This window comes from Petaurus breviceps, unplaced genomic scaffold (genome assembly GCF_028583685.1).
Source record: "Petaurus breviceps papuanus isolate PSGF00001 unplaced genomic scaffold, PetGlider_PUasm1.0 90723, whole genome shotgun sequence".
Classification (NCBI taxonomy): domain Eukaryota; kingdom Metazoa; phylum Chordata; class Mammalia; order Diprotodontia; family Petauridae; genus Petaurus; species Petaurus breviceps.
In genome coordinates this window covers 510666-529967 of record NW_027187323.1, presented here as the reverse complement: position 1 = coordinate 529967, position 19302 = coordinate 510666, and the positions used below count along the sequence as shown (strand labels likewise).

Below are 19302 nucleotides of genomic sequence, written 5' to 3'. Positions count from 1 at the left end.
GAGAGACTCGGTCCCCATCTGTGCCCCCATACCCTCTCGAGCCCCCAGAGCCTTCCTTGCCCAAGTTCAGGACATATAAAAGCAGTGAATAAAGAAAGATGGAAGAAGAGAGGAGAAGAAAAAAGAAAGATCAGTCTGAACAGAGGAATCAGATTCAAGGTTAGGGAATCTTACTTATCTGAGGCATAAAAGCAAACAGGAACTCTCTTCTCTGGGGTTTGGACAAGAGGGTGCCAAAGTAGAGAGGAAGAAGGCTAGGGAGGAAGAGTATCTTTGGGTCACCCTGGAGTGACAATAGAGTGAGGAGGATGAGGGCATTGGGTAAAAATGGGAGAGGCTTTAGACAAGGGAAGGAGTTGCCCCCTCGAGACCCATCATAAACTCCAAAGCAGAACATTACCAGAAAAAAAAAAACACCTCAGTGCTTGGTTAGCACTGCTACTGTGGGGATTTTCCCTTTTAATTAAAAACACACACACGCACATATGCACATACAAATACACGAGACCCATCGGAAAAAAAAAAAGTGATGAGTTGTACAGGCAGAGTGCTTTTCAGCTCCAGGGACCGTGACCCGCTTGCTGATTTGTTTAAATTTGCAGCTCAATGCCACCACCTTTCTAGAGCCACCCAGCCAGAGGAAAGCCACCCAGTATCCCACAGTGGGGATGCAGCAGGTTCCCATTCATGCTGCTATGAACTATCAATTCACCCTGGACATGGAGGCCATGAGCATAAACATGGGGTATCAGGTGAGTAGACCAAAGAGGGCAAAATCAATGGACAATTTTTTTTATTGTTTCTTGGGGAAGGGGCTGGGGGGCAGGGAGACGAAGCTCAGAGGAGGCTCTGATGGAAGGAGAAGAATGGTCCAAAGAAGCCAACCTTCATTTCCAGTGGGATGGAGGCAGGGGAAGGAAGAGGGAGGGGAGGAAGGGATAAGAAGGAGGAGATTGTACCTTGTGAATCAGTTGCTGCCCCTGCCTGCTCTCAAAACCTTTCAGCCCACTGGAGAGATCCATCCATGGTTAATTCAAATAAACTTGGAAAGCCCTCAAGTGGGATAAAGAGGTTCAAATCCTCCATCCATAGAGGAAAGAACACTGAATGTAAAGCCAGAGGATCTGGACACAAATCCTGTAAAATGAGGGGATGGGGGGAATTAGGGTTCTAAGGTCCTTTTCATCTTTTATCTATTTGTGACCTAAAACCTGTCCTCAGTTTCCCTGCCCATGAAGAGGGGAAAATAGTCACTCCCTTTCTTTATTTCTAGGAAAGAGCTTCTTACCTGGAAAGCAGGACTAAATTTCAGGGAGTCTAAGAACTTGGATGGGAAAAAAACTTACATCTTTATTTTTGCTAATCTCTAACTAAAATTTAGTATTTCTTCAATTATTTAAAAAAGATAATTCTGATAAGTGGCCCATAGGTCTTCCTCAGACCTCATCAAGGAGGTCACTTAACACAAAAGATTAAGAACCCCTGTTCTAGGGATAGAATAAAGAATAGGTCGGCAAACACTTTCTAACATTTTTTAGCCTTTAGTATTAAATTCAATTACCCAATGCTATATTGAACATCTCCTCTATAAAGCCGTGTGGGCTACCCTCGAGGTGTGCACAGTTGATGTCAGAAGACAGAACAAGCACATGAAATAGGTACTATAGTCCTGATTCTGAATGAAGGGAAGAAAGGGGTATGCAATTCAATAAACATTTATTAAGCTTATTCTGTGCACAGAACCCTGTGTTAGCAGCTGGGTACAATGCAAAGTTGAGATGACTCAACCCTACCTTCAAAGAGTATACTGTCCGGTAAGAAGTATCAGAGTGAGCCACAGGAGTGGAAACCCAGTGAAAGTGAGATTTGAGGCATGAATTCCTGTATTTTTAGAGGAGTCTGCCTGAGCCTAGGGAGAAGGTGCCCTATCATCACTTTTCACTCCCTCTCTGCCCTCCCAAAGTCTCCCCCTCACTAGTGTGTGGGCTTTTCAAGTGGCTAGATTCAGAAATCAGGGCTCTATGCGTGGAAAAAAGCTTTAATACCAGACTATAGGGAGCAAAGCAACTCAGAATTGGACCACAAGACTCTCCAAGAGGGGAGAAAGGTGAAAGGTTAGGATGAAGAAGGGTGAAGCTCTCTTAAAAATCAATTCTTGGGGTCTTACCTCCTTTTCTCTTCCAGCCAGGGACATTCTCTCTGAGGAAGGATTTCTCCCAAGGCTGGGGTGGGTGTGTAGAATTAGAGCTGCGCTAAAATTTGTCCCCCTTACCACCTTCAGACTATTCATGCTTTCTCACAATCCTCCAGGGTTCTAGCATTTACATCTAACTTGCCAAGGTATAAGATGAGATTTGAGTTGTGGGTGGTAAGGTAAAGAAAAGATATAGAAATATAAAAAAGGTAGGGCAGACCAACCACCAGTGGTCTGGGGACTCAGTCCATTGGACCCTTCCTTGGCCTCCCAAGGTGATAGAAGGTTCAGAAGTGTCAGTAAAATTAAAGTCTATATGGGAGATGGGCGTTATAGCCAAATTTACATTGAATTGTTCCCATCACCCTAACATACAGTTTCCTGCTTACCTCCCCCCCCCCCCCCCCGCCCCAATTTAGGTTACTTAAATTCACTCTTTGCTCACAAAGACAGGCTGGCCACAGGAGCCCTGACCCAGTTGAATAACATCACACATCACACTCACCAACCTCTGGACTTGGTCTGTCCCCTGGTTTCTGAGAAGTCAAGGGTTTCCCCTGTATTGTTTCTCAATACCCAGCACCAGTCTCCTGGGAGACAAGCAGTTGGCTGAGGAGGGCTACACCAAGCCCCACCGAGGGGGAAAACCAGTGACTGCCTCAAGCCACACAGTGAAACTACCCCTCCCCCCATGTGATAGTCCCAACTCCATTTCCCAGAATCTAAAAGAGGGGTCTTAACCCTTTTGTGTGAGTGTCAGGGACCCCTTGGGCAGTCTGGTGAAGACTATGGACTCCTCGGAATAATGATTTTAAATAACTGAAAGAAATGCTAAATTTCATTTAGAGGTTAAAGAAAATAGAAATGATTTTTCCCCATCCAAGTTCAGGAACCCCCTAAAGTCTATCCTTTGGAGACCCCCGATGAAAAACCCCTGGGAAATAGAGGTAGGAGGTTGGGTTGTGGAAAGTGGTAGTGGACTAGCCTTGCAAGCAAAGTCCATTCTCTAGTTGGATTCAAGCTCAACAGAGTATCTGGGGACAAGGAAATAAAGGAAACCTTGAGGTACAGCTACATCATCAGGTTAGGATAGACAAATTCTCCAAATACCAGACTCTAGGGCTGGGTTGGAGTTGGGCTGCTCTCTCTTGAAGGTTCTCTAAACATCTTTCTCTTTTTTTTAAACTTCCCAGCATCTCCCAACACTCAACCCTGAAGGCAGGGATAAGGGGCTTTAGATCAGCTAGCCAGGAGTAGGACCCAGGTCTCCCATCTTCCTTCTTTCCCAGCTACCCATTTTTTCCTCAAAGGGGGGAAAAATATCTAGAAAGAGTAGGGGGGAGGAGGGGAAATTCGAAAAGCATCAAGGTTTATTCTTTTGTTCTCTCTCCTCCCTTCTCTGGAATGGTTTCCCATCCCCACCCACCCCTAGGCTATTGTAGTCCAAGATGAGCAGACCCTCCCCCTACATACAACTGGGGCCAGTGGTATTTTTCTACTGAGGTGCCAGTTTCCATGGTTGAGCACTCGTAGTGAGGTAGAAAGGTGAACCCAAGCTGAGCCTTGTTCCCAGTTCCATTACGTTCTGTTAAGCCCTAGACTGATTTTTCTTGATTTTTAATATTCTTTTCTTACTTTCCCTGGCTCCTCCACTCAAACCAAGCATGAATTCTGAGAGAGAATCTCACTGAGTAACTGAGAATGAAGGAATTAGTCCTCTTGTTTCCCTCTCACCCCTTTGGAGTCTAAGAAAGGCCAGGAATATGAATAGATTCAATAAACATTTATTAAATGCCTGCTGTGTGCAGAACACCTCAAGTGAGGGACAGAGATGGAAAATTTAGAGAAGATGTGATTGCTGCCTTCGTAGAGCTCACAGTTTGGTAGGGAGTTTAGAAACAAACATATCTGGCTGACCAAAATACAAAACATTACCTGACAATTGTAGCAATGGCAAGATGGAAAGAAACCCACCTGGATGTGGAGTTAGAGAACTCTGCCTCAGTCACTCTGCAGGGCCTTCTACCAGGCTGTGTGTGCCCCAGGCCTGGAATGCTCTCAGTCACTCAGCAACTCATCTCTGCCTTCTGGCTTCCTTCCAGTTCCAACTAAAATCCTTCCTTCAACACAAGCCTTTCCTCACCCCCTTCATTAAGTGCCTTCTCTCTTCTGATTACCCACAAGCTGTCCTGCGTATATTTTTGTTTGATTGCTGTCTTCTCCATTAGGCTGTAAGTTCCTTGAAAGAAGGGACCGTCTGTCTTTCCCTTTCTTTGTATTCCCAGCACTTAACACAGTGCCTAGCACATAGTCAGCACAGTCTGTTAACTATCTGATGAAGACCAAGTCATTTAAATCTTTCACGGTCTCAATTTGATCAGCTGGAAAAAAAAAGGGGTGGGGGTGGATGGGTGGGATTGGACTAGATAACCTCTAAGGCCCTTTCCAGTTCTAAATCTCTGCTACAATGATTAGAGCTGCAAATCCAAGTGCTCTATGAGGTCTAACAGAGGAAGATAACACCCAAAAAGCAGGAAGGGGGAAATCGCTACAGACTCGCGGAGTTATTCCGGCACTTAATTTCTCTGCCCCCTAAAATGAGAGACTATACGTCAAGTGCTTTGCAAATCTTAAAAGGCTACACAAATGCCAGCAATAGAAATAATATTTGTTATTTTAAAATATTCATTATTAATAGCATTACCCTTATCTGTAAAATGAGAACAATAGTAATGCTTATCCTGCCCACAGCACAAGTTGCTTTGAAAGCAGTTTGCTGAGTATAAAGCACTTCCAAGTAGAAGGGCTATTTTTTTAAAATTAGCATTTCCCAGAACCCTTCATCCCCGTATGCAGTATGCCATTCTCCCCTTTGTCCTTACAGGGACAGCTCCTGGCATCCAGGCTGATGGTAGCACATACATAGGTGGCCAAGGCTGGAGGCTAAACTCGTGGCCACGTGGAGCTTTAAAGATTGTTGGGGGGGGGGGGGGGGGTTGTTGGTTTGTTTGTGTCCCTTAGCCCAGAAGCCCAGAGAGGGAGGGAAGGGATAACCAGTGAATCAAAACTGGAGCTGAGGTGGCCCAAGGCAGAGGGGGTGGAGAGGAATGCGATCTTGCCCTGGGCACAGGGATGCCTAGGCAGGGCTCAGCCCACAGGAATTCTGAGCTTGCCTGCTGAGAGCCCTTGGGCCCCTCCCAATGCAGTCTGAGCAAACGGCCACGGATAGTCAAGGTTCCAGCTAGTTTCAGAGGCAAGTCTCCCTTCCCTTCCTCAATCACCATTGTCTCAGGTGGAGGGTCAGACCTGCCCACATGTGAACTGGTGTCTGAAATAGTGTTCAGTTCTGGGTGACACAATAGTCAATAAACATTCATTAAGTCATTAAACATTCATGTGCCAGCAGTAGGGATAAAAATATGGAGGAAAAAAAACAGTCCCTGCCCCCCAGGAGTTTACAGTCTAATCTGTTGAGTCATTTTCAATCCTGTCTGACTCTTCTCTAGTGATTTGGGGTCTTCTTGGCAAAAATATTGGAGCAGTTTGCTATTTCCTTCTCCAACTCCTTTTACAAACTGTAGGAACTGAAGCAAATGGGGGGGGGGGGGGGTCCATACAGGGTTGCACAGCTGAGGCCACTTGACCTCACCAAGAGGAGTCTGCCTGACTCCAGCACCTGTACTTCATCCACTGCACGCCCCCAGCTAACAGCCGAAGATGAGAAACAGAAGCAAGCTGAGAAGGGGAAGGTGCCTGCAGAGGCACAGTGTGTGAGAGTCAGAGGAATCACAAAGTTGGGTGAGCTGGGAGAGGAGTGAAGAGCTAGCTCCTTAAATGGAGGTTTTGGTGTTTGTGGCTCTGAGGGACAGAGGGGTTATCCCCAGAAGGACCGAAGATGGTGATGAGGTGGAGTACCAAGGTTGCTAAGCATTTTGCCAGATGATGAGGTTTTCCCAATAAGTCATATCCCAGGACATGGCAAAGAAGTCCTAAAGTATAGGAGTCAAGTGAGAAAATTAAAGCAAGTTTTGAAAGTGCCCCTTTCAGTGCAGAATGACCAGGATCCAGAAAAATGAGTAAAGAACAGGCCACATGAAGATCAACTGAAGGGACTGGTGGTGGTAAACCTGGAGAAAAGAAGATTTAGGGCAGACGTGATGGTTATCTTCCAAGTGTCTGAAGGGCTGTCCTATGGAATATTTACTCTTCTTGGCCTTCAGGGGTGGAGAACTTCACAGAACAAATCCCTTAATAAAGGATTTGTTGGGGCAGCTAGGTGGTGCAGTGAATAGAGCACTGGTCCTAGAGTCAGAAGGGCCTGGGTTCAAATCTGACCTCAGACATTAAAACTTGCTAGCTGTGTGACCTTGGGCAAGTCACTTAACCCCAATTCCCCTGACTTCTCCCCTCCAAAGAGGAAAAAAAAAATAAAGGATTTGTTCTTTAAACCTTGGACTCAATAAAAGGACTGCGCTTGAGGCCCTAGAGAGCCACATGTGGCCTCAAGGTCAGGGGTTCCCCACCCCTTGTAGATGATCTCCAATGTATATCCTGCATGTATGTTGTTTTGTGTAGTTGTTTGCTTTTTGTCTCCCCCATTACATTGTGATCTGGAGATCAGGGACTGCTTTTTATTTATAAAAAATTTATTTTATTTATTTATATGTCCTTCTTTTTATTCCCAGTGCTTAATACAATACCTGGCACATGGTTGGTTGCTTAATTAATGCTTGTTGACTTGGTTAGAAAGAAGAACTAAAAGCAATGGGTAGAAATGACAGGTTATAGCAGATTTGGGCTTGATGTAAAGAAAAATTTCCCAGGAAATAGAGTTGTATAAAAATGAAACGAACTATATTAGGAGGTAACAGATTTCCTATTGGCAGCTAGCTAGACCCAGGGGATGGAGCACTGGACCTGGAGTCAGGAAGACCCGAGTTCAAATCCAGCCTCAGACACTTACCAGCTATGTGACCTGGGCAAGTCCCTCAACCTCACTCTGCCTTAGTCTCCTAGGCTGTAAAATGGGGATGATAATAATAGCTCCCAGCTTCAAATGTTATTGTGGGGGGGAAATGATATAAAATTTGAAAAGAACTTTGAAAATAAAGCACTTTTTATTACTATCACACAATGTCTTTAACTGAAGACTATACAACCACTAAAGGGTAAACTTAAGAAGGGGGATTCTTCTGCTCAGGGATAGATTTTTTAGGTTCCCTCCAACTTGGTGTTTCCATGATTCTGTAGTTCTGGGTAAGACCAGACCTGTTTGCCTGGTCCAGTCTTTTGGACAGCCATAACTGGTTAATTGGACACTCTTGATCACTCCTCATGGATCATTGAAGTGTCGAAAGGAAACCAAAACTGATTCAGGTTGGCTGCACATGGAGGATCTGGGGCCCGGTGAGGCATCTCCCAGCTGCAGGAGAGAAATAAAACCCCCTATCTCACCACACAGCACAGGGGCCCTCCCAACATTGGGGGCCAAAGGTCCAGAGATCTGGGCAGATCATTGGACAATGTCTATTTCTGTTCTTTACTTACTTTATTCTTTATCAGTTCAGGTAAGTCTTCCGGTGCTCCTCTGGATTCATCATTTCTTGAGAGGCAGAGTAATATTCCATTACATTTATGTTGCCATAATTTAGGTAGCCATTTCCAGTAGATGGACATTGACTTTGTTTCTAGGTCTTTGGTACCACAAAATGAGCTACCGGAGATATCAGAAAAGAGCTAGGTTTCAGCATGCCTATTACTACGAAGGGGCCAATGCCCTTGAGTATTATCAAGCTCAGGAGCAGGAAAAGGGTGGGAGAACTTAAGATCTAGAACTATCTCATCTGGGGCCAACGTTCAAAGAGAAAGACCTTAGTTAAAACCAGGAGGACTCAGTTGGTCTCTAAGCAAATTTGGAGCTCCTTAGTGTCTCACATGGGCAGGCATGAACACTGAAGCTGAGGGAAGACTGATGAGTCCCGTTATTACTGACAGAGGACGGAGAGATTGGATGTGTGGGCAATAAATTGGTGCAGATATTCCCAGCAAGCAGTAGAGTTTAGGAGTCCAGTGTTTAAAGCTTCCAAAATCTTCCAGCTGGAACCAGGTTGCTTGTACAACCTTCTGTGACCCATACTTTGTATGCAGAGGCCTCCCCCAGACAAATGACTCAGCACCCGTGGGAATTCTGAGCTTCATCCTGGATTGAGTCATGAGCCCAGTAGAGTGGACAGAGGTCCACCCCACTGCCAGACTGATGTTGGCTGATGGTACCAGCCTGGCCAAGACTTCTCACCTGCCACAGGGTGATCCAAATCGGTAAATTAGCTTCCCTGGTACTGAGGCTAGAAATGAAGGTCCTGGGGGAAACAGAGTAGCTATAGGGAATGACAAAATATTAGGATCTAAAGAGATTTTATAAATCATCTAATCTAATCCCCTCATTACACAGATGAGGTAATTGAGACTCAGAGACGTTGTAACTTGCCAAGGTCATAGTGGCAGAGAAGGGTTTTGAACCCAGGTCCTCTGATTCCAAATCTCTTTTCACTGTCCCACATTGGCTCCAATGAGACCCTCATCCATCTCCCCACCCTCTTCCTAATGCAGGATCCTCTTGACCCTCTATGAAGTCTTCAATACATAAACATTCAGCCTCTGGCCCCTCCCAGTGACAGAGAGCTCACTACTTTTGTGGAGATACCAGTTCTATATTTTTAACAACTCAAACTATTAATAAGTTCTTTATATTTAATTCTTACTATTTAATTAGTTATCTGATAATCATTAATTTAATTTTTAATTTTTAATTTAAATAACTTAATTCTTTCAATCTTTACTTCTTTATGTTAAATCAAAATCTCCATCTCCCTAACTTCTACCCATTAGTCTTAGTTTTACCCTCTATATCTATAGAGAACAGAGGTTTCTTTGATGTCCCAGGTCTTGGATTCAAATTCCATCCCTGAAATTTGCTGCCTTTGTGACCTTGGACAAGCTACTTAAACTCCTTGAGTCTCAGTTTACTTATCTGTAAAATGAAAGAGTTGGACTAGACAGCCTCAGAGGTCTCTTCTTACTCTGGAGCCATGACATGCATGTGAAAGCCTTTCAAAAAATGAAAGCAAACATAAATCTCTTCTCTAGCATAACCATTCCTAGTTCCTTTAACCATCCCCATGACACGGTTTCCATATTCAACATCCTGGTCACTGTGCGACATCCTTGATGAATGCTCATTACAGCATCTACCAGGGAATTCTGCAACCCTAGGAGTCAATCGATGCCTAGAATCCCAGCTTCGACATTTAATAGCACTAAGCTCACCTAACCTCTCAGAATGTGTTTCCTCACCTATAAAATAGGCACGTTAACTACATACTTCGAGTATTGTTGTAGGGAAAGTACTTTGTAAATCTATGGAAATACTATAGGAATATTAGCTATTATACTCTGTCTTATTATACTGCATCATATTATATCATAACATTGTATTATGCTATAAAATGAGGCAATATTTGAAAAGTTCTTTACAAAACTTAAAGAGCCATATAGATGCTAGCTATTATTATAATATTATTGTTATTAATATTATGCTTAAGTACACTACAATTTTTTTTTAAAGGTGGTTCCCAAGGTGATGTATCTGAGCAGAACAGTTGAATTGACCTTGTTCTGGACACCTTTCGCCTGAATGCAGGCTAAGACGTCAGGGCTCCCATGTCCCATTGTTGGTTTACACTGAATTTGCTGAAAGCCTCTAGGTTTTAAGAGACCTCTAGGTCTTTTTCATATGAATGGTTATCTTGTCATATCTCTCATGGCCGATGCTGCTCTGCTGATTTTATTAACCTAAGTGAAGGCCTTTCCATTTGGCCTTCATAAAACTCCGTTCAAGTCCCAAACTGTGACTACTCCTACTCAATCTTGTTGATTTCGAACCGTCCTTCTAACCTGTCAAGACCTTTCTGAATCCTGATTTTGTCCCCCAACACAGTTGTTCTCCCTCCCTCTCTACACCCTCAGTTTTGAACTCTGCAAATTTGACACATCTAGACCTTCAGCCAAGTCACTGATTAAAACACAGAGAAAAGGGCAGGGCTAAAGAAAAGAGTCCTGAGGCATATCACTAGGGACCCTATCCAAGTTGCCATTAATTCATTAGTCAATCAATAAACAATTCTTAAGCACATACTCTATACCAAGCACTGTGCTAAGCCCTGAGAAAAAATGAAATAGCCCAGCCTGTGCTCAAGGAACTTCCATGATAATCAATACTCTTCAAGCAGGTGGTGACTTAGTAGGGCTCAGAGACTCAACTCTGCAGCAGAGAAGTCCTTTGGCCCTGGGATAAAGAAAGAATTGGATTCAGTGTCCTGATTTCATCCCACCACCCACATTGTACACCTATTGCACTAATTCTAAACAGAGATTTTCTGTCTTTTCATTTCCTCAGGCTCATGATATTTCCCTAACCAAGGGCAGACAGAACTTGGCTCAATACTCTTGTATTCAGCTCCCTTGTTTTCTCTTCCTTCTGTGCCAGGGCATGCCATGAGATTTTCCATGTACGATATACATGAAGCCCATGGACATATTTCTTCTAAGTATATCATCATATCATCTGCAAAGAGTGATGACTTGGTCTCTTCTTTGCCTAACTTGATTCCTTTGATTTCTTTTTCTTCTCTAATTGCTACTGCTAACATTTCTAGTACCAGATTGAATAAGAGGGGTGATAGTGGACACCCTTGTTTCACCCCTGATCTTATGGGAAATGCTTCTAGCTTCTCCCCATTACATATAATACTTGCTGATGGCTTTAAATAGATGCTACCTATTATTTTAAGGAAGGCTCCATTTATTCCTATACTTTCTAATGTTTTTAATAGGAATGGATGTTGTATTTTGTCAAAAGCCTTTTCTGCATCTATTGAGATGATCATGTGGTTTCTGCTAGTTTTATTGTTGATATGATCAATTATACTGATGGTTTTCCTAATATTAAACCATCCTTGCATTCCTGGAATAAATCCTACCTGATCAAAGTGTATTATTCTTGAGATAAGTTGCTGTAGTCTTTTTGCTAGTATTTTATTTAGAATTTTTGCATCTATATTCATGAGGGAGATTGGTCTATAATTTTCTTTCTCTGTTTTATCTCTTCCTGATTTAGGTATCAGTACCATATTTGTGTCATAAAAAGAATTTGGTAGGATCATAAAAAGAATTTGGTAGGGTCATAAAAAGAATTTGGTAGGGACATATTTCTTTTGTGGGCACGTGCCCATATTGGTGTTGCTACGACATAGAAATATGTATGACTGTGTTTGAGTTGCTCTATCAGAGCTTGTGTGTGTGTGTATGTATGTATGTATGTATACATGTGTGCATATATATGTAGCTTATGTTTCTGTCTCCTAATGCCCACCAAATAAAAGTCAAACTCTTTAGCCTCACCAGATATGTCTTAGTCAGGGACTGAGAGAAAAAACAGCTTTCAGAGGTCATCCAATTCAATTCCCTCTTTTCCAGATAAAGAAACTAAGGGCCAGAGAGAAGTGAATCGCTCAATGTCACCCAAAAAGAAAGTTGCAGAGTTGGGAATTGAACCAGATCCCTGGGCTCCCCACCCTGCATTCTCTGTATGGTACCACCCTGATGTCAAGGAGGTCCCCCACCCCTCGTGATCTGGTGACCACCCCCACCTTTCTTCCTTCATTTGTTATAATCTCATGTTTCCTATGCTTCAGCCAAAAAGGACTTCTCACCATCCCCAGTTCACATCCCAACTTTCTAATCCTTGTGCCCTCATCATTCTCCACACTCAGAATCCCCTTCCCTGAATCTCTGCCTGCTGAAACTCAATGCATCCAAAGCTCTCTCCATGAGGCTCTCCTGGTGCTTCCCAAGAGTAGGAATCCTCCTCCAGTACTCCAGCAGTTCTTTGTTCTGTTCCACTCTAATATACTAAGCATGTTCAGTGGCATGTTATAGTCCTTTTTACAGGCATCAGCCTCCTCACTGGACTGTAAGCCCCACAAAGTCAATAATGTCTGTCTCATTGGATATTTTAGGGAGCTGAGAGGGTTCCTGCCTGGTTTTCTATCTCCAGTGCTGGGTAGGGATATCTTAATCATGCACCCTCATCCAAATTTGCCTACAGTAAAAGAAAAACCTTCTCCATCCCCTGGGCTCTCCTAACATGGCCACCACCCCAGTCTGGGTCCTTATCATCTCTTGAATGGACTCTGACAAATACCTCTTATTCACTCTTGTTGCCTCGGCTCTTTATTCCGGGCAATCTTGCCCTGGGTTGTCAAAGCGATTTTTCCTAAAGCACAGGTCCAACTACTTCACTTCCCTCTGAAAAAACTCCGGTGGTTTTATTGCTTCTAGGATAAAATATTAACTCACCTGTTTGGTTCCTAAAGCTCTTTAAAACCCCACCCCAACCAGCCTTTCCAGCCTTACTATGCATTATTTCCTGCCATGCCCTCTGTGGCTCCTCTCTTCACACATGACCTTCTCCATACTTTTGCATAGGCTGTCCCCATGCCTGGAATGCCTCTGCCACTTAGAGTCTCTGCTTTCTTCTGAGTCTCAGCTCAAGCACCACCTTCTACATGAAGCCTTTCTTTATTCTCACACTGCTAAGTACCTTTCTCCTTAAATTGCCTGGTATTCATTTTTATATGTGTTTACACACGCACACATATTACTTGTATATATTCTACATGCACCACTAATTGTAGTCCTACATGTCTATGTTGTTTCCCCCATAGAATGTATGCTTTGGTGTCTTGTGTATCCTCAGCATTTAACACAAAGCATAGGGTTTGTTCCTATAGACTCTTTGTGCCTGACCTGTGGTAGAGCCTTCCAAGCTCATCTTGGTCTGATCAGTCACAGTCAGACGCACTAACTTGACTCCAACATAGTGACAGTATTTTGGTCCTCTTCAAGAACCAAGGACAAAACCAATCAGCCATCCAGTAGGAATCATTCTTACTTGTTGATTGATTGATTGGTTCCCCTAACACAGCACTTCCTTCCGTACACAGTATTTAATAAGGGTTTGTTGACTTGAATTGCATTCTGCTGCTTTTTAATGCCAAAAGTTGTATGCGAATAGCTCCTGATTGTGTCACCTACTGCATATGTGTGTTTATATCCCATGTCCCTATAGCCTTTTTGGAGGGAGAAGGGATGGATTCCTTGGGACAGTCTCTTTGGTTCTTGCACCTGCCACCTGAACTTTCTAGCTGGGTCAACATCAGCCTGTGTTTCTTCCTCATAGATCCATACTCTATACCTCTCCTCAGGGTGTCTCCCAGAGCAGGGACCCCTCCTTCAACCGTTGGCTGAGGCTTTTACACTTGTCACTCCTCCTCATCCCCCAAATTGCAGTTTGACACCTCCTGCTGAGACATTATATCACCTCCGTTCCCCACAAACCAGCTTCCTTTCCTCCCCTCCCTTCTCACCCCCTCATTCTCCCAGGGAGTCTTCCAAATCATAACTGTATGAACCGAAGAGATCCTTCCCTTTCCTCCCACCTTCAGGGAGTCAGGAGGGAACACAAACCTATCATCTCACCTTGCCCAATTTTCAGACACTTTGACATTAAATAAATTACCCACAAAATGTAAGATACATCTGAAGCTGTAACTAGCACAGACTGAACATGATTTTGTCCCAGAGTATTGACATTCGGGGAAGTTAATCTCTCTTTCAGAGACTTCCCCTCACCCTACCACCCAATCCCAATAAAGGAGAAGGCCAGATTCTCTGGGGACAGAACTGGCCCCTCTACTGGGCTGTCTTCCTTGCCACTGTCCCCATATTCCCACATCTGAATTTGCTCTGATTATAGATACAACTTGTTAGAGCTCTAGTCAAATCAATATGGAAATGAGCCTTGATGTTTTGTGGGTCAACACTTTGGACACAGATCATATCAGGGCAGCTGTACCAATCATGCAGGCTAGTCCCAGTTTCTCTGATGAGCGGTGGTACTTCACCCATTGCCAGAATTCTATCCCCTTCTCTGCCTCTTCTCTTTCTCTGTCTAATTTTCCCTCTCTTCCCCTATGTTCCTGGTTCCCCCTTCCAAATTCTAGTAAGGGACAATGGTTAGAGAGATGGCAGTGTGGGTGAGGCTCTCTGTGCCCAACCCAAGGGAAAGAAACCCTACGCCAAGGGCACAAAGGGGGACACTCCAGAGTTTCCAAGGTCATAGGCTATCACAGGATTGAGATTTTAGAAATCATAGAGCAGGGCTGGAAGGGAAGTCCAACCTCTTTATATTACAGATGAGAAGATTAATGCCCAAGAAGGTCAAATAACTTGTCTGACATCCTAAAGGAAAGTAAGCATCCAACCTGCTCGTTTTACATATAAGGAAACTGAGGATGAGGAAGTGAATTGGCTAGCAAAGTTCGAGCAGGCCAACATTGGAGCCTATCTTCCGACTACTCTTATTGGAGCCTATCTTCCAACTACTCTTCCTGTCTCTCCTACTCCCTTTCCCACATCCATCCTGTTCTTCAGAGGGTAGAAAGACCATGGCCTTGCCATGTCCCAAGGACCAGGAAAGAAAGAAGAACCCAGTCTGGGGAGGGTTCCTGTTTAGCAAGGTTCAGATGTCAGAGCTCAGAGATAAAGGGCACTTGGCCACTGAGATAACTGGTAAGCAACAGAAGCTGTAGTTAACCAACTGACCAACAAGCATTTATTAAGCACCTACTACATAGGTGCCCAGCTCTTTGCTAAATCTGGGAGATACAAAGAACAACTGGAAGCAGTCCCTGACCTCATGGGACTTACATTCTAATTGGGAAGACTGCATGTACATAGATGTCTATGCCAGATACATACTGAGTGAATACAAGACAATCTCAGAAGGGCCTCTGGGGGAACCAGGAAAGGCTTGCAGTGGGAGTTTGAGACAATCAGATGTTTTCCCTCCATGTGATCAGATAGGAACAATCCTCACATCGTGGGACATGGCCTTATGAGCAGGGAGAACAAGGGCACAACGCTGACATCCTTACCTCTGGCTCCCTAGGGACTGTGTCATTTACAGAATTACCCTTTTTGCTAACAGAGTTTGGTTATAATTAGTTATCAATTGCAAGGCGGGGTTGGGGAGAGGTAAGAAGGGGGCCCATGAGGAGCAGGTGCAGCTGAGGCAGCTGTGAGTGAAAGGTATGAAAACACCGATCAGGGCCTTCCTCTGTGGTTAGCTCCGTAAACAGCCTGAGTACAGGGGGTGGGGGAGGGGGAAGGGGAGGTCTGAAACCACAGCTGGCACTGCCCATCCACTCACTCCTCCTCTCTCATCAACTATTTCTTCCTCTTCTCTCTCCTTGTTTTCTGAAGTCATTTGGCTACATTGAAGATGGAGGTTGGGATGGGAGGGAGGACCGATGGTAACAGTTGGGGGGGTGTAGATCTATTTTATCTCCATGAGCCAGAGGGAGAAACTGAAGCAGAGGAGGCAAGCCAGGATAGGGAACAAGTCCAAAGACATCTGGGAGTGGGGAACAGAACAGGTGGGTGAGGCTGCTGAGAGTCCTCTTTCCCTAAAGTAAAGTGGGACACCAGCCCCAAGGAAGACTGGGTCAATGACTGGGATGCAAGGTCATTGAGCAAAAGCATCCAGGGGTCACGTCCTCCTCCCCAACTGTAGACATTCCCTAAGCAAAAGGCACCTTGCCACATCTTTGCATCCCTTACTTGTGTACAGTAAGTAATCTTTCTCCAGGAGACTGTATGCCACTTGAAGGGAAGAGTTGTGCTGTTTCCCATCTGTGTCCCTGGCATCCAGCACATCACCTTAGACTTTTTTGCTTTGCTAGGGACAGGTGGGTGTTTGTGGCAGTCTAGGACTCTCATTTCAACCATACAGGGAATTCCTGGTAGAAAAACTCTCTCGACCGATGCAGGTCAGTACCTCCCCAATAACTTACAGCCTTAGCACCTTGCCTGAGGGTGATCCCACAGCTATGATCCATGATCAGGGGCAGGGCTCCCTGTCTCAAGGCCAGCCTTTGGTCCACAGTATTAGGCTGCCTCCCTATGAACAAATGAACGAATAAACAAATGAGTGAATCCAGTTGTTGTTTTTTTTCTGTAAGATTTCTGGCTCTGCTCTTCCCTGTTGCTCACCGCTCCTTCTCCTTCCCCATCCCTCTTGTCCCTCGCAGTTTACAGCTCTGGATTTCAGTAACTATAGCAACTATAGCAGTGAGCTGCCAGGGTCCTGGGATGACTACATATGCCCCGAGGTCCAGGGCCTGGAAGGCCAGCTGAGCTTCAAGGCAGCTTTTGTGCTGGTGGCCTATAGCGTCATCTTCCTCCTGGGCATGCCAGGCAACGCCTTGGTGCTCGTGATTCTCAAGAGCCATCGGTCGGCCCGAAGTTCCACCGAAACCTTCCTGCTCCACCTGGCTGTGGCCGACCTCCTCCTTGTGTTCACCCTGCCTTTTGCCATGACCGAGGGAGCCGTGGGCTGGGTGCTCGGGCCCTTCCTCTGCAAGACCGTGAGTGCCCTTCACAAAATCAATTTCTACTGCAGCAGCCTGCTCCTGGCCTGCATTGCCGTGGACCGTTACCTGGCCATTGTCCATGCTGTGCACACCTACCGCCACCGTCGCCTCTTCTTGGTCCACGTCACCTGTGGCGCTGTTTGGCTGGCCAGCTTTCTCTGTGCCCTGCCTGAGCTCCTGTTTGTGACAGTCAGCACAATTGGCACAAATGGTTCTGATACCTGCAGTTTCTCTGGCCAAGGCCTGGCAGGCAGCAATGCATGGCTCACCTCACGCTTCCTCTACCACATAGGGGGCTTTCTCATCCCTCTGCTGGTGATGGCCTGGTGCTACACAGGGGTGGTGAGGCGCCTGTGCCAGGCCCAGCGGCGACACCAACGGCAGAAAGCAGTCAAGGTAGCCATCCTCGTGACAGGAGTTTTTTTTTTCTGCTGGTCCCCTTATAATGTGGTCATATTCCTGGACACACTAGTGATGCTAGGCACTGTGCCCAAGTCCTGCCAACTGGATGACCACCTGGCAACAGCTATCACCACATGCGAGTTCTTGGGCCTGGCTCACTGCTGTCTCAACCCTGTGCTTTATACCTTCGTGGGTGTAAAGTTCCGAAGTGACCTAATTCGCCTGCTAGGGAAGCTGGGCTGTGTGGGCCCTGCTGCCCTCCACCGATTCGTCCCCAGCTGGCGTAAGGGCAGCAGCTCGGAATCAGAGAATGCCACCTCTATCACCACCTTCTAGGGCCACTCCCTTCTTTCCCCCTCCAAGAGTGGAGAGGGATCCCAGTGCCTTCTGGACCCTGTGGAGGAGGATCTGCCATGGAGTCTGATTATCATTCTGGACAAGTACCTCAAAGAGGATTTTTACAGGGTAGGAGATCTGGACAAACTGGACAAGCCCTTCTCTTTAAGGGACTCTCCATCTGTTGCTCTTCCAGACCTGGGATGGAAGATTGAGCCTGGGGCAGGGACACAGAAACAGGCCAAAGCTTGAAAAGGCCTGGTTTGCTGAGTGTCACATATCTACCTAGGCCTTCAGGGATAAACTCTCCAGTGAAGCCTAGAAAAAGACTCAGGATGATACTGTCACTCTTCTTCCCTCCATCCTAGAATATTGTACCCCTAGTCACACTCTACCTCCTATGGGGAAAAGAAATTTTAGTCTTTTGGGGGAGTTCACCCTAGGTGTTGTCCCTGTGGATCATAAACGGAAGCCTACAGACTACTGGGTTAAGGGTTCCAGTTGGGGTGAATCCACCTGACTCTTCCACATCTGCTTTGCTACCCCACCCATCCATCGGTTCAATTCTCTTTGGTCCATTTCACAATCTTGCCATCTGAGCACCCTATTCAAGCGAACAGGGAGCTTAGATTGACCCAGTTCAGGTACCTGGACACCTGGCTGAAGGTGCCCTTGGCACCCCCAAACCCTTCCTGGCTCAGCTCAGTCCAAGCCTAGGCAGTGCTCTGTGAAGGCTCAGGGTTAAGATCCTGATGCTGGCCAGAAAAATAAGGAATGTCTCAGGCCAGGTATGAGGGAAACAGTTCCGATAACCTGAGTGCAACTGTTGTCTTTGTATCTGTGGAGGTGGGGACTGAGTCTAGATTTAGACCTGTGCTGAGGGCAGGGAGGGGCAGTTGTTCAGGGGTCTTTCACAAACAGGAATAGACATTGAATGCCTGCTGCTCTCTACCCAATGGACAAATTCTGTTCCACTCTGCAATCTGGGAAAAACCTCTTACCTTACAGGAGTATATTCAGGAGACTATCCTGACCTCAGAGAAGGAGATATAGCCTACCAGAGATGAACAATACAACTGTGTAGGGGCCCAGGAATTAGAGGCTCTTCCTGAAGGGACAAGAAGACCAGGAGAGAAAATCTACTAGAAAGGGCTTCTGGAGGGCATCTGCTCATACCAGTGTCTGGCCAATCCCTTTCCCAAGCAGAAAATGAGGAATCCTGAGTAGGGAACATCTAGGCAGCTGGGTGACTCTCTGAGCCTCACCTTAGACTGTAAGCTCCTGGAGGGCAGACTGGTTTTTGTCTCCTTTTGTATCCCCAGTACTTAATGTATTGTCTTAGTATTACATAGCAGGCATGTAATAAATGTTTATTGATAGATTGATATGCCTACATGAAACAGTTCCTGGACTGGCATCTTCTCAAAGGACCAAGCCCAGAGTTACTGGTACCTAGGAGATTCAAATTTCAAGTGGAGAATGGGAGCACAGAGTGCCCCAGCCCCCCAGGACTAAGTGTATCTCTGGTAAGGGAAGTGAAGTGGGGGAAGGGACAGGATGGGGCCCCAGCACCAAACTCTGGGAGGGAAGTCCCCAAACCCCTAAGGAAGCAGCAGTCCACTCTTCTCTAAAGGGCCTGCTCAGATGGAACCAGAGGAAGCTGCTTCTCGCTCAGAAGGGCCCAGCTTGACCAGCCACCTCAAGGTCCTGCTCCAGGCCCAACACCCCTTCAGTCTTGGAAGGGGGCTGGTGAGCCTGGTCTGTTGGACAGTCCCCAGATCAACACCCCCTACCTCAGAACAACCAAGACCCAATATA

The 19302-nt window shown here is 45.6% G+C and overlaps 1 protein-coding gene across 1 annotated transcript; it reads left to right on the top strand.

Moving 5' to 3' along the window:
• Nucleotides 1–668: 668 nt before the first annotated feature.
• CXCR5 (C-X-C motif chemokine receptor 5) lies at nt 669–19109 on the top strand. Its single transcript, XM_069066588.1, has 2 exons — nt 669–752; nt 16405–19109. Exons 1-2 carry the CDS (start codon nt 669–671, stop codon nt 17482–17484), a joined length of 1164 nt encoding a protein of 387 aa, XP_068922689.1. The 3' UTR covers nt 17485–19109.
• The last annotated feature ends 193 nt before the right edge of the window (nt 19110–19302 follow it).

Coding starts and splice junctions, on each gene's coding strand:
- CXCR5 (XM_069066588.1), top strand. CDS start 669: ATGCAGCAGGTTCCCATTCATGCTGCTATGAACTATCAATTCACCCTG. Junction 753..16,404: donor GCATAAACATGGGGTATCAG/GTGAGTAGACCA, acceptor TGTCCCTCGCAG/TTTACAGCTCTGGATTTCAG.